Raw genomic sequence first — 14473 nt, forward strand, 5'->3', positions numbered from 1 at the left:
CTAAGAGGGTGTAATGTGATATGTTTCCATTGAACAGAGCAAACTGCCAAATTTCTCATTTTATCTGCAAACACAGGAAATTGTACAAAAACATGTACACATACTATATACACATGCTGACCCACAGGAATAAAGAGAAAGCTGTGCACAAGTAAACATGCACTATATTCACAAAGACCCTTCAGTGGCTTACATAATTGTTGTGTTTATATTGTTTGCTGATAAATGTGCTATGTGTTTATTTGATGGCGGGGGTCTCTCTCTAACCAGCTGGACCCTGGGAAGATAACCACTGCAAACCGTAACCCTCACACAGTCCTCTGTGGAAAATCTGGCTCATGGGGGTGAGAGGTGAAAGGTCAGCGTTCTGAGTCCCACTTCCTCCCTGCTGTTCAAGATTTTTTTTTAAAATCTCTCGCTAACATCAGTTCTCAGGACATTATGATAACTGCTGCTTGTGTGGGACACTGTATGGAAGAGGGGGCCCCATATGTGGAGGGGACCCTAGAGAGAGGTGAGACGAGACTATAATTAGTATCACATCTTGGCGGGGTGGGCTGGGCTCTGAGACCTCGAACACTGTGGCTAACTCAGCTTATAGCAACAAGATGTCCATCCTTCCTCACAAGCTGTGAGAAGAGAAGATTGCACAGATTTCCAGCATTCCCACTCTGTCTGCTCTGTTCTATTTTTTAACAGAGTCGATATACTCCATGTGGTTTTCTTACCACTGTTGGTAGAAGGACACAGGGTCTCTGGCTCTTTCTGAACTTTTTTTATTTTTTGTCTGAACAGTTGGTAGTGTTTCTCGAAAACACAACACAGTCTCACCAGCCAATAAGTCCCTTAACCCTGCAACTCAAAGCAGAATGTTCAGACGCTGCAGAAAGCTTGGTCCCCATATGTGTGTTTTTCTCCATGTGCAACAGGAAGGATGGTGAAAAAAAGTATTGATGTCTGAATGATCTGCCATCTTCCTCCCTTTCTTTCTTTTTTCTTTGTTATACACACATGGCTGAGGGTCGTGACTCTGGTCAACCTCATGCAGAGTTTATGAGGTCCAGGCAACTCTGGTTCCTCTGAGGAGCAGTAAAGAGGCTATAAAGATGTTAACAGATAGCCCCATCCCTTGGCACAAACCGTGTGCTCGCAGTTATAAGCAAAAACATGTGGCACCAAGAATGCTTCACACACATGACGTTCACACACTTTTGTGCTCAAACTTTCAGAGCTCCTCGAAATAATCATTTCACTGACTAATGCTTGTTCACATACTGTACAGGCATATTGAAAATTTAATGACTTTAACATCCTAGCTTGTGTTTCAGAAAGTGACTGCATCACTTGGAATTAGATTTTGCTCGAGGGTTGACAGACGGATATATATCTACAGATTTTTGTGAAGAAGGGTTTTAGTAAAAGATCTGTGTTATTACTGCATCCTCAGCATTTTGTGTGACAAGTCCTTCATCTCCAGATGATGACTGATTATGAAAAAGAGTTGTGTTAGTGAGTGAATCTGTTCTGTGTCCCATTTTATCTGTTTGGGAAAAGAAACAAAGTTATTTTTCCAATATTACATCAGCATTTCACTGTAACTGTGGCATTTAACATCCCCGCCCAGTCTTTTGGTCTAATCTTTCGAGAATTTGATTACAAATGGATAAAATTGCCACATTTACTCATCAGTCCTGACCCAGTATGTAAGAGGTTGTTTTCACTTTGTCATGTTCTCAATGTGACTGCAAACATTCTTTCCAATTATCCCTGAAGTTTTGAAATTCATCAATGACAAACTGAACTGGATTGTACAGCTTATATATGATCCTACAATTCAGAACAAGTCGGAGCACAAACTGGGTGACCAAGAAGACAATGCAGATCCCTGAAAAATATAGATTTATTTTGAGTTCTTCAAATCAACAAAGCAAAGACGATTTCTGATTTTGACCATTTTGAACAAAATGGAACAGTGCCCAAGTTACATCTTGTAACCATTACCAGCACATGTGCTGTGCTTACCAACAGTGGGCTAAATTACAATAAATAAAAGCACTGTGCACTCATGACTTAAAAGCTGTAGCAAAAAAGCCAGTAATTGTTAAATGACATGAAGAGAGAGAAATATTCACAATCTGCCATTTGTGAATTCAAAGACTTGTAAACAGTTGTGGGTGTATTTTTTTTTCTAGATTTCGGTCCTTCCACACCAACTGCCTGCTGCTATTTGCAATGCAAATGCATTTCAGTGATTATGTGGAAATATAAATGATGTAGGCAGAAAAAATGAGAATGGAAACATTGATAAAAGACTTCCTAACTAGGCCTGCTTGTAAAACGGCAATTTAAACAGCATAATGACACAGAATGTTTGTCAGTCTGGATGAGATGGCAGTGTGGGAATGAGGTCTCTGCTGCTGCAGACTGCTCTCTCAGCTGCGAGTGCTGTACAGGTCTTCATCCTCCGGGCTGGATTGGCCAAAGTCCATCAGTGAGGGGTCTGCCTTGAAACCAGAGCCCTCTGGAGGGCAATAAGAGAAAGACACTGAATTATTACACGTTTTACTTCAAGTAAGGGAAAAGGTCTTCTTATCTACAATAACAAGAGGCGTGGGTTCTTACAAAGATCAAAAACAACTGACACCACACCTCCACCTAGAAATACCTCAACTGAGTCTTGAGCATGTGTGTAGCTGTGTACTTTCCTGATCCGATCATTAGACTATATTACTACGAATACACTTCACCAAATGAATATGAAGTTTAAGTTGGACCACAAGTAAAAACACTCAGTGGAAAAAATTTACAAGTAAATGAAAGCTGTTTATAAACCCTTGTAGTACCTACTACCACACCCATGCATTCAGGGGACCTCTGATGAGGACGACTGACTTTCAACATAAAATGGGTACATACATATTTACATAATTTATTTAAACGGATTAAATGAAAACACGGAATAAAACACTGGGACATGTATAATGCGTTATAATAAGCTGTATGTAATAGATTAACAATGAGCCACTGTGTATTGATACAATGTGAAAACCCTATTTGATTATTAACACATCATTTATATGCAAAGATAAAGTAGACAGACATACATATTGTCAGTGAGAGCAGTTTAAGTCTCAAATCTCATCTTCAAACCAACCTGCTCTCACTGAATACTAATAACCCAAAGCTATTAACTAAAAAAATATAATAAATAAATCCACACTGCTTCTTCAGTAGAGTCTTATTATTCCCCATTAAGAACCCATAAATATTTAGCAATTTATTTGGATGCTAGTTGTTTTGGAGTACACATATGGAGGACATCTGCAGCAACAGGAAATTTATTTTCCATGGAGAGTGAGTTTATTTGGAGACAGATTTGATTATTTTTCTACAGGGTCCTGCAATATGGGATCACTGCCTGGTGAAATTGCCTTTCTGTTAATCTTAAAATCAGACCATCTTGACTGTTACAAACTGTGAGTCCAATGCTTGACTAAAGTTTTCTAACTGCATATTCCAAATGCTGACTCCTTTAATTTTATTATTCTCTGCCATCTAACAGAAGAGTCCCACAGGTAAACGGCTGCAGAACATTTACTTCTCAATCTATTTAACTGTTAAAATATAGATGGATTCTCAGAAGTCCAAAGGTGGTGCGTGTGTTTGGCTGAGAGAGGAGATGAAGACTGCCAGTACTGTAGGTGCCAGTTAATGTGAATGAAACTGTTTTTTTTCCCCCACATGTTTTTGGAGCTGTGAAGCAACACAACCTTTGGAGAAAACTGATAACAGCATGAGCAAACCTCGGCTCATCAAAAGTCTGGATAACTAACAACACACCGAGTAACAAAGAACAAGAATTCAAGTTATTTGCAGCGGTGATTCTGTGTCTGTGTGTGTATGTGTGCTCGAGTGAGTCAGTGTCCAACTAATAAACTGGACCAGTGGTGTTATGTCTGAGCAGCAGCTCATCACACTACCTTTGTTGTTTTCTGCTGCAGGCAGCTCAGGAGGTGGTGGTGGTGGTGGTGATGTAAGTGCTGTGGTCGGGGCGTCCTCTGGTTGAGCAGTGGGCTCAGGCTCAGCTGATTCAACAACTGGTTCTGAGGAGAAGTCAAAATAAAACACAGGGTCAGCAGCAGAATCATGAACTGATGTGTACCTCGTCCTTTATGAAAGTTGCTGTGATGTCAGACTGGTGATAAAGTCATGCTGTTTTGAAAGTTCTCATTTGGCACGTTAGTGCACTGTACAGGATGGGTTTAATAAGAAATAATACAAGAGGTGCATAAAGTCATTAGCTCCTCTGTACCAAAAGTGATGCTCAAAAAGAAGCTGATTCAATCTGGCATCATTTTGATCTTGTGTCTTTGATCCTTTTTTTGGCGGTTTGACATCAAGGGCCAGAGTGTTTTAGTACCTGCCGCCTCCTCTGAGGCCTTCAGAGCAGGTGCTTCTTCAGAGGGGGGAGCAGACTCGACCTCGGCGGTCTCGGCAGTCTCAGCGGGGACAGCCTCCGCCGCCTCTGCCGCCTCTGGTTCTACGCTCGCCGCGGCCTCGGCTGGGATAGCATCGTTGGAGACGTCCTGTGGTGCTTGTTTTGTGTCTGCGGGCTCCTCACTTTCAACAGGGGCAGGCAGCTCTTCAGAGGGAGGAGCGGCTTCTGTCTCTGCTGGCACAGAATGTACCACGGGATCTGGACAGGGGGAAGAAACGTAGCACATCATTGGCAGATGCACTTGTGTGATTGTGTGTGAAACGCAGATGGAGACAGGGATTAATATCTACAATACCTGTGCTGGTCTCTGTGGGGGAGATCTCTGAGAGTGTTACTGAGGACGCCTCCTTTGTTATGACAGCAGCGCTGGGCTCTTCAGAGACAGGAACAGATTCAGCTGCCTCTGTTTCTGGGATTGTAGCACTTTGGGATGAGCTGTCTGTGGTGGAGCTGGGCTCTGAGGCCTCAACGGTTGCACACTCTGCATTTGACACTGTAGATGACTGACAACATGTATAACACATTTAAGCGTCGCCTTCTAAATCACAAAATCACAAGTGACTGCATATGAAACAAAAAGCACAAATTCCCGTAACAACACAACGATCAAAGGCAAATTGCTGGGAAAGGAAATAGAATATGACTGACTGAGACACAAGGGATTTTCTTTAGAAAGTAAATTATGTCAATGGAAAATAACTCAGCGGGAAGACAGATAACATTAAAGAGGTTGAACAGATGTTTTGGTTTTAGTCACAGAGTGAAACGGCTTTACACTTGTTTCTATTTTAAAACGAGCCAGTTGAATCGATATGTGAAAATCAGTTCAGAAACTCAGTGAGTGTTAACCTCTGGTTGTGAAGCTGTAATCTCTTTGGCAACAGGCTCCTTGGGTTTGGAGGCGAGCAACGAAGCCACTGCAGCGCTGCTCCACTGCCCTGCAGCGTACACCTTCTTACCCGTCACCTACACAGCACAACAGTCAATAACAGGGTCACACTCGGAAAATAAGGAGGTTTGTTACTGAGAATGATGGAGTGAGTAGTTAACAAGATGTTTTAATTTGAAGAAGTTGGTACCTTAAGCACAGCCACTGTCTGGGCTGGGTAGCACACTGAGGCTCCTGCACTCATCAAGCCCAGTGGCACAGCTAACCTCTTGAAACGAGTGCCTACAATGAAGTTTTACAAAGAACAATGGCAATCAATCAAACTTGGCACAGATTAGATAATGGAGGACAACTTCATCTGGGGCTGCTGTATTCACAAAGGTCACACTCACACATACACAGGCTATAATGAGCTATTTACACCCACACAGAAACACAGGTAAAAACTGTATTGGAGGTTCAAAAACCTCTTCCCAGCCCAGTGTGAGATCCAGCCAAATGTCCCCTCCATGTACATAACATGATCCCACTAGTGGTTTGTATTTCAGATTTAAATATATGACACGACAGGTCATAAAAACAACACATATCACAACATTGTAATTAAAAAAAAAAGCGATGCTTCATTTACAGCTGCATGGCAATTTTTATTTTAAGCTACAATGACACCAAGTAAGTTGGCACGCTACCGAAATATTGCAAAGGACTGAAGATACTTCTTTTTTAATACTGCTAAAATAGCCTGATTCAATTAAAGGGCTCAAACATCTACAGTGAACACTACATATTGATCATCTATATTTGCGGTGGTGAAAATTCTTTCAAAGCCATCTGTTATTTCCCCATCTACAGTGGTGCGACAGAATTCATTACAGGATTGCCAAGGACATGAAACAAAGGTTTTTGATCATCTCAAGATGTGGGTGTCAGATCCTTAATACTCCCTGAGCATCAACCAAATTGTGCGTGCAGCACTGTGTATCAAAGGCGGACACCATGGCAAGATTGTTTCTTTTACTGTTTACTTTTACTTTGTTTGTTGCAGTCAGTTGGTCAGTTTCATATGTTTTGTTAACTCATTGAGTGCCAACCACGTAATTTCTCGTTTTTCGTTCCCATGCGTTGAGTGCCAAAAACGAAATTTTTCGTTTTTTGCTTTTTTTTTAAATTATGAAAATAGACACTTTAATACACATTATATGTAAATTTGGGGACTCTACGACGAGGAGAACTGAAATAGATGACGATCAAAGTCACATGACAGCTCATGATCTGGAAGTTTTTATCATAACTCAGCTTCTGCAAACGGAGTTCTGCATGCAGATGCAGCGCAGCTGCTCCGCTGCTGCTCCGCTGCTGCTCTGCTCTCACCCGCGAGGCTGCAGCAGCTGGGAGCTGAACCAGGAAGCTCTCAGCCCACTGTCCCGCCCGGTCTTCATCTGGAGCAACACCGTGTCCTCCCCAAAGTCCTCCCGCGGTAAAATCTGATGGTCTCTGGACCAAAGCAGACCGGCACCACCGACCCGTACCACAGACGGACCGCGACCACCGGCGGGACCGGTGTTCGCGAGCCGCTGTGGCCGGCAGAGCCTCACGTTCCGCGGCGAGAGGCTGTGACACGGCACGGTGCGTCTGTGTTACTGCTGTTTAGTGGCGCCCCCCCCCCGCCCCCGATGGTGGTTTTGTGAATAGAACAACAATTGTTGTGTATATTTATCTTATACGAGCCCTTTGATCCAGAAATGCGAGTGTCTGAAGAGCGACAGACACAAACAGAGCACCTTTCATAAAAGACGCTCTATCTCCTTTTCTAGAAAAAAAGGAGGGATTTTGGTGAAACCCAGCCATGTTTAGCTTGACTTTTCTCAGGAACGGAGGCACGTAGAAACAAACGGTTTGTGGCCATTTGAAGGATAAAGTTAAACCTTTCAAATGAGCTACAGTATGTGTTGGTGGCAATAATATAGAATACACTATGGCTCTAAAATAAAAAGTCAAATATGGTCTAATTTGCCGGTACACTTGACTAAAACTTTGGAAAGGAGCACGGCACTCAATGAGTTAAATGAAACCGTTTTTTGGGCTCATCAACTCGTAGCACTGAAAATGGAGTCTTCACATACCATTAACAACACTGATACAGAACTGATGCAGTACTGAGAATCTGAACAATACTGAGCTTGATGCTACAGCTTTTGGCTTGAATGTCTCTAATGTTGGCAAAATGTGAGCTTATGATGACTATATAGTAAATAGTGTGACATGACAGTGCATAATAATTTTATACTTTTTTCTGCTTTTTTCCTTGTAATATTGCGGTAAGAACAAATAATTGGACAGATTAAGAGGTAATAATTGTTCCCAGCAGGCCTCGAGTGTTTGAGATGCAGAGACGGGGGATTCGCTACCTTTCCGTGCCAGAAACATTCCAAGCAGGCCAGCCATGGTGATGGTGCCAAATCTGGGTAGAAAACCTGGGGGAGGGTCTTTGAGATAATAGTATGCATCTGGGGAAAGAGAGACAAAGGAAAGTCAATATGCTGACTAATACTCGTGGGACCTTCCTTCATTTTGAGAAGGTCATCTGACTCATTGTGTTAACTTTATGATGAAAACAGCTATATTGTGTGCAGCAGTAACACAACATGATGATGACATTAAGATGCCAATTTTCACAACACGCACAGTATAAATAGGAGAGAGAAACATGCACAGTCAGAGAGGACGTTTGATTATTCATTATTCAGCTACATTCTGTTCCCTGCACTTTGGAGAAGAAAATAGATGCTGTTAATTGACAGTGCAGGGAATTTGTTTTTATAACATCAATGTAGTTTGTAACACACAACAACCCCCCGCCCCTGAAAAAGTAATGAAGTCAGAAATCCACTGCATTATTCTACTGGCTGCTTTAGACATCGACTTCCATGGGGGGAGAGTGTTTGCTGTAAACGAGACCTTAAGGTACCTACTGTTGACTCACCCTCTCCTGCATGGTAGAGATTAACACCTCCCCTTTTCACAGAGATGCAGGCACCCTGCAGGGAAATGGACAACAAACCTGAAAATCATTGCATTATATCATTCTTCTATCATCATCTAGACAACAATGACGCAGATTCATCTGAGTGATGTGAAGTGTTTTTCCACCCTCTCTCCCACAGTATCAAACTGTCACATCTCCTCGCAGTAAACACACACACACACACACACACACACACACACACACAGCTGCAGAGAGAGACGGCATGAACTATTTCCTGTCTGACTCCTCAACTTTGCCATTTGCAAAGTTGTATCTGCACAGAACTCTTGTGGCACGTGGGACTGTGGTGTGTAACCACAAACAAGAGAGACAAAAATCAGCATTGGAAAACTAACACTGCAAATGCAAGATAAGACATCTTTGACGTGTTTTATCTGTTTGTTTTTTTTTCATTTTCATCACAACGATGTGTAATTCGGTAACCGGGGGTTGACCCGTTTGTGTGGCACAGTGTTACACAGGATGTGAGTAAATGCTGCATATGAACTCATTATGATACATTCTGTTCTGTAGATCCACACAGCAAAACATTAATACCTTAACAGCCTGGGCCACGGGCAGTATGCTCTCTCTGGCTGTAGTGAGCCCACTCTCAACAACACCTGGCTTCTCGGGCACAAACTGGGCCGGGGCAGACTGTTGCAGCGGTGTGTAGATGTTCAGCTGAGGAGAGAGGTGAGATATTATTTTAAGATGCAGCAGTTCAGTGAATGGCACTGAGTCTTGTCACATCTGCTGACGTTTGGAGACAGACGTACCTTCTCGCGAGCAACCAGCCCATCAGCGGGGGCTTCGCTCACATTGTACACACGGATCGAGGCTATTCCCAGCACCGTCGGGACGGCCACCATCACCACCTAGTGCACAATGAAAGTACATGTCAGTCATTATCCATCTATCACCTCACAAAAACCACTGCAGCAAGTGACAGACACTGAGTCACTGACTGATTGACAGACAGACAGACAGACTGACAGATGACTCCTGTACATCAGTAATGGAAGAAGAACATCCTCCTCTGCATTATTCAAAGTAGCAAAACCAGTGTGAAAGTTAACTGTGAGGTTAATTCCCACACATTCCCTGTGTATGGTTATGCATATTTATAGCCAAATGTAATGACGCCAAACCAGCATTTTTTATGCCATAACATGTTCAGTGGGAACTCTGTCAATGACTGGGTATTTTAATTGGAAATTTGCATATTTCACAAGTTTACCATTATTCATTTTTTTGAATTAACACATGGAAAAACAATATCTGTCAATAACAGCAACGTTAGTGGAGTCGACATACTTTACATGTAGTACTTTATTACTTGATGTGCACTGGTGTAGAAATAGTGTGTACAGTGTAAATAAAAGCCACTAATACAGCGTGTACAACTCATGTATGTAACAGCTTCACAACTGTGTCCAGCTAAGCTAACTGAGCTGAACAGCAGCGTCACCTGAAACTGAGCGGAGTACGTGCCAACTGTATTTAAACCAAAGCCAGGGCTGTGACACGTACAGTATTAAGACTGACCGGCTGTTACGCTACATTAGGAAACTATTGACCCAATTGTGGGGTTGATAGTTAGCGTGGACTGAGTGAGCGAGGCTAGCACAGTGGACACACACAGTGGTTAGCAAAGCTGTTGTCGTGTGCAGTACAAATGCCTGGAAAGTGACAGTCAGTTCACGTTTGCACTAACGGCTCGGGACAGGTTGACGTTAACAATACACGCGCGTTTTCATTGAAAAATATGCATCTACGACATAGTAAAACTTTGCCGAAGAGAAAATGTCAAGCATTCACCTTGGCCGCCATGACAGTAGCCCTCCGTCTTCTTTGGGCTCCGTGAACGGCTTCCACCGGTCGGAACCACGGTCACCTGCTGCCACCTAGCGGCCAGAGGAGGCGTCTTCTTCTTCTTCTTCTTCTTTTTTGTTTAACGGCGGTTGGCAACCAGCTTACCGGCGCATTACCGCCACCCTCTGAGCTGGAGTGTGAGCAGGAGAGTGTCAGGAAACAAAATATAGTAATAAAGAAAAAAAAAAAAAAAAAAAAACTCAAATCCTATGTTCCAAACCTGTCTCTTTTAAAAATGACAAGACCTTTCCATATACATTTGATGCCTCACTGAGGATACTCTCTAAGGAGAAGTGTATCTTTTCTTGTCTCACAGACTCTTCCATTTTCTTCCTCTCTTCTTCATATGCTGGACACCAAATTAATACATGTTCCACGGACTCTACCTCCCCACAAAGCTCACAATTTCCTGTTGGATGCTTCCCTATCATGTGTAGTGTTTTGTTTAATCCTGTGTGCCCTATCCTCAATCGGGTTAAAACTGCCTCTTCCCTCCTACTTCTACTGGCTCTCCTCCCACCACCAACCTGTTTTTGGATGTTATGCAGGTGCCTGCCTGTATCCACAAAATCCCACACCTCCTGCCATGTTGTGCACATATGTTTTTTAATTATACTTTTTGCTTCAGCTTTACTCAATGGCACATCTAATTCCACCACATGGGACTTGAGCGCCTGCTTTGCCAATATATCAGCATCCTCGTTCCCTTCCACTCCCACATGTGCTGGGACCCATACAAAGCTGACCTGTATTTCCTCTTCATCCAGCTCATACATAATACTATAAATGTTACTTAGAATGTCCTGTCTACATGATCTTCCTGATTTAATGCTGGTCAGAGCTGCTACGCTGTCAGATGCGACCACAGTACTCTGATGCCCGTTTTCTTTGACCCACTGCAGACTCATCAAAACAGCTATTAGCTCTGTGGTGTACACTGCCAGCTCATCTGTAGCTCTCTTTTTGATCCCCACCCTCTTCTCTGGAATATGAAACGCCACTCCTGTACGCCCGGTCTTAGGATCTTTGGATCCATCAGTGAATACCATTGTTCTGTTCGAAAATTTACTGTCCAAATATCTCTGTACTATGTATGACACTTGTTTCGGGCTCTTTTTAATTTCTCCCAGAAGCCCCAGGTCCACTTCTGCTGCCACCACCAGCCAGGGAGGGAAAGATGAACCTGCGCCTGTGGAGCAGTACCTGATGTTTTGCAGGCCTATGCTGTTTGCCCTGCTATTAGCCACCCACCCAAAGCTCATAAAATCTGACTTTGCGTGCTCTGCACATTCACACAAGACAGCCTTTGTTGGATGGCTCCCATCATGCCCTTGTAGACCGACCCAGTATGCCAGCATCATTTTCACCCTCCTGAGGCGCAACGGCATTTCCCCCATCTCCACCTGTACTGCAGCTACCGGAGAAGTCCTTAATGCTCCGCTGCACACCCTCAAAGCCAGGGTTTGTTCCACCTCCAGCTTCTTTAAATGACATTCTGCAGCAGACATGTACGCTGTACACCCATAATCCAGCGCAGCCCTCATAAGCGCCCAGTAGATATTGCGCAACGATGCCCTGGATGCCCCCCAATCCTGCCCTGAGAGACACCTTAGCAGATTATTTATCTTTTTACACTTTGTTTTAACTTTCCCTATATGCTGTCCCCACGTCAGTTTTTCATCAAACCAGACACCAAGAAATCGAACTATACTCACTTGTTCAAGTGTCTGATCATACAATTTTAATGATAGCAACTTATGCCTCTTAGCGAAACATATTACCTGAGTCTTGGGGACTGACACTTTAAAGCCCCACTTATTCGCCCACTGCTCCACCGTCTGGATTGCTTTTTGCATTTTACCTTGCAAATATGCCAAATTGCGACCTCTGACCCAGAGAGCCCCGTCATCTGCATACAGGGACCTCCCTACACTCCGGTCAACCTGTGCAAATACATCATTAATCATGATATTAAACAATACAGGACTACACACACTGCCCTGTGGGGTTCCATTCTCCACTGGGTACATTCTAGAGTGACAGTTTTTTACCTTAACCTCAATTACTCTTCCATGAAAAAAGTCCAAGATCCAATTGAACATCCTGCCCTCTATACCCATTGCCTCCAGTTTTATCAGCAACCCTTCTCTCCATAGCATATCGTATGCTTTTTCAATGTCAAACATGACTGCTATAACCATTTCTTTATTTGTCTGAGCCTTTCTAATTTCTGATTCCAAATACAAAATAGCATCCATAGTATTCCTCCCTTTGCGGAAACCACTCTGACACGGAGAGAACAGCTGTCTACTTTCCATTATATAGTTCAATCTCTCTGTAACCATTCTCTCCATTGTCTTCCCTAAATGGGACGTTAATGCTATGGGCCTATAACTAGATGCTTCTGAGGGATCTTTCCCTGGTTTTAATATGGGTACTATAACAGACTCTTTCCATGCCTTCGGAATTTTGCCCTTTACCCATATCAGGTTGAACAGCTTCAGTACCACCATCAGTGAAGCATCATCCAAATGCATCAGCATGCTATAGCATACATTGTCCTTCCCTGGAGCAGTTTGCCTGGCACTAGAGATGGCTTTCTTTAGCTCAAACAGGCTAAACCGACTCTCCGAGCTATCAGCTGTTGCTACCTTCCTTGCCCTGATGTTAGGATTATTTGCTAGTGTTGACTCTCTCTGCTGCTTTGCTAGATCTGACAGGTTCTCTGAGCTGTGCACTTTGACCAGAGTTTGGGCCAGCATCTCTGCCTTTTCCATGCTACTTACAGCTACTATGTTATTTCCTTGAAGCACTGGGATTTCCCGATATCCCCGAATGCCACTCATTCTTCTTATCATTCCCCAAATATCTGGTAACTTGGTCTCTCTGCCTATGGTATTACAATACTTTCTCCAATATGCCCGCTTTGCTGTTCTTATAGTTTTCCTGACTACTGCTTGAGCCTTTTTATACTGCATTAATGCCTCCATTGAGTGGAGTGCCTTCAGACGCCTAAACGCTCTATTTCTCTCCTTTACTGCCTTCCCACAGCTTTCATCCCACCACGGAACAGCCTTTTTCCTCTTATTCCCGCCACTTTTCGGAATTGACTCTTCTGCTGACTGTATGATTGCTGTGACAAGCTCTGCATTAAACTTGTCTACATCCTCCATACACCCTCCAGAAATATCCCCACACCTAACCTTGCTCACCGCCTGAAATTTATCCCAGTTAGCGCTACCAAATTTCCATCGACGGGCTCCACCTGCTTCTTCCTGCCCCAGCTCCACTCCTACCTTGGTCAGTATCGGGTAATGGTCACTGCCCACTGTTACCGTGTTGAGCACCTCCCATTCTACAATACCTGCTAACTCTGATGACACTAGGGTTAAGTCAATAGCACTTTCTGTATTCCTTACATTGTCATACCTTGTACCCCTCCCATCATTGACACACACAAGCCCTTCTTTGTCTACAAACTCCTCTATACAGGTACCATTAACATCAGTACTCTCACTTCCCCATAAAGTACTATGAGCGTTAAAATCCCCACACCATATCAGTTTGCCCTGCACCTCCCCACCAATCTGACTCAATATATCCAGACTTAGCCTCTGGCATGGATTATAATAATTAATAACTGTTATTTCACCCTCCTCTGTCCATACTTTAACTCTGATTGACTCTTGCTCCTTCCCTACATTCACAACACAGTACTTCACACCCATAAGTACAAATATCCCAACACCCCCACCTCTGCCCTCTGCTCGATCCCTTCTAACAGCCACATACCCGTGTAGCACAAAATCCCATTCAGACCTCAACCATGTTTCCTGGATACATATCAAATGAGGCTTATCACGTTGTGTTGAAATGAAATGTTTAAACTCTTGACCGTTCGAGATGAGGCTTCTGGCATTCCATTGAAGGATTTTTAAGACCATGGGGACCCTTCACCCCATGTCTGAGAGTGACTACTCCCGGTCCCCAGCCTGTCCTCTATATTCTCCAGCCCCAATCCTCTTACTCCCAGGAACCTCTCTGCAGCTTTAACTATGATCTTAATCTTTTCCGTCTTCCTCTCAGTTTGTGCTGAACAGTTAATTACGTCCACCATGAATAGCACAAAATCCAGAGGAGGCGTCTGCACCACTCAGTGTTTATGATCTCATCCAGCAAACGTGTC

The 14473-nt window shown here is 43.4% G+C and overlaps 1 protein-coding gene across 1 annotated transcript; it reads right to left on the reverse strand.

Moving 5' to 3' along the window:
• Nucleotides 1-1882: 1882 nt before the first annotated feature.
• On the reverse strand, nucleotides 1883-10274 carry apool (apolipoprotein O-like). The gene is made up of 11 exons (XM_085788398.1): nucleotides 10234-10274; nucleotides 9192-9290; nucleotides 8971-9096; nucleotides 8371-8425; nucleotides 7796-7894; nucleotides 5578-5669; nucleotides 5348-5464; nucleotides 4794-5001; nucleotides 4421-4696; nucleotides 3981-4103; nucleotides 1883-2521 (listed from the first exon to the last, which is right to left on the reverse strand). The coding sequence occupies exons 1-11, from the start codon at nucleotides 10243-10245 to the stop codon at nucleotides 2433-2435; spliced, it is 1296 nt and encodes a 431-aa protein (XP_085644524.1). The 5' UTR covers nucleotides 10246-10274; the 3' UTR covers nucleotides 1883-2432.
• Between the last annotated feature and the right edge of the window lie 4199 nt (nucleotides 10275-14473).

This window comes from Trachurus japonicus, chromosome 10, assembly GCF_045865225.1.
Source record: "Trachurus japonicus isolate A0001 chromosome 10, Traja_1.0".
Classification (NCBI taxonomy): Eukaryota; Metazoa; Chordata; class Actinopteri; order Carangiformes; family Carangidae; genus Trachurus; species Trachurus japonicus.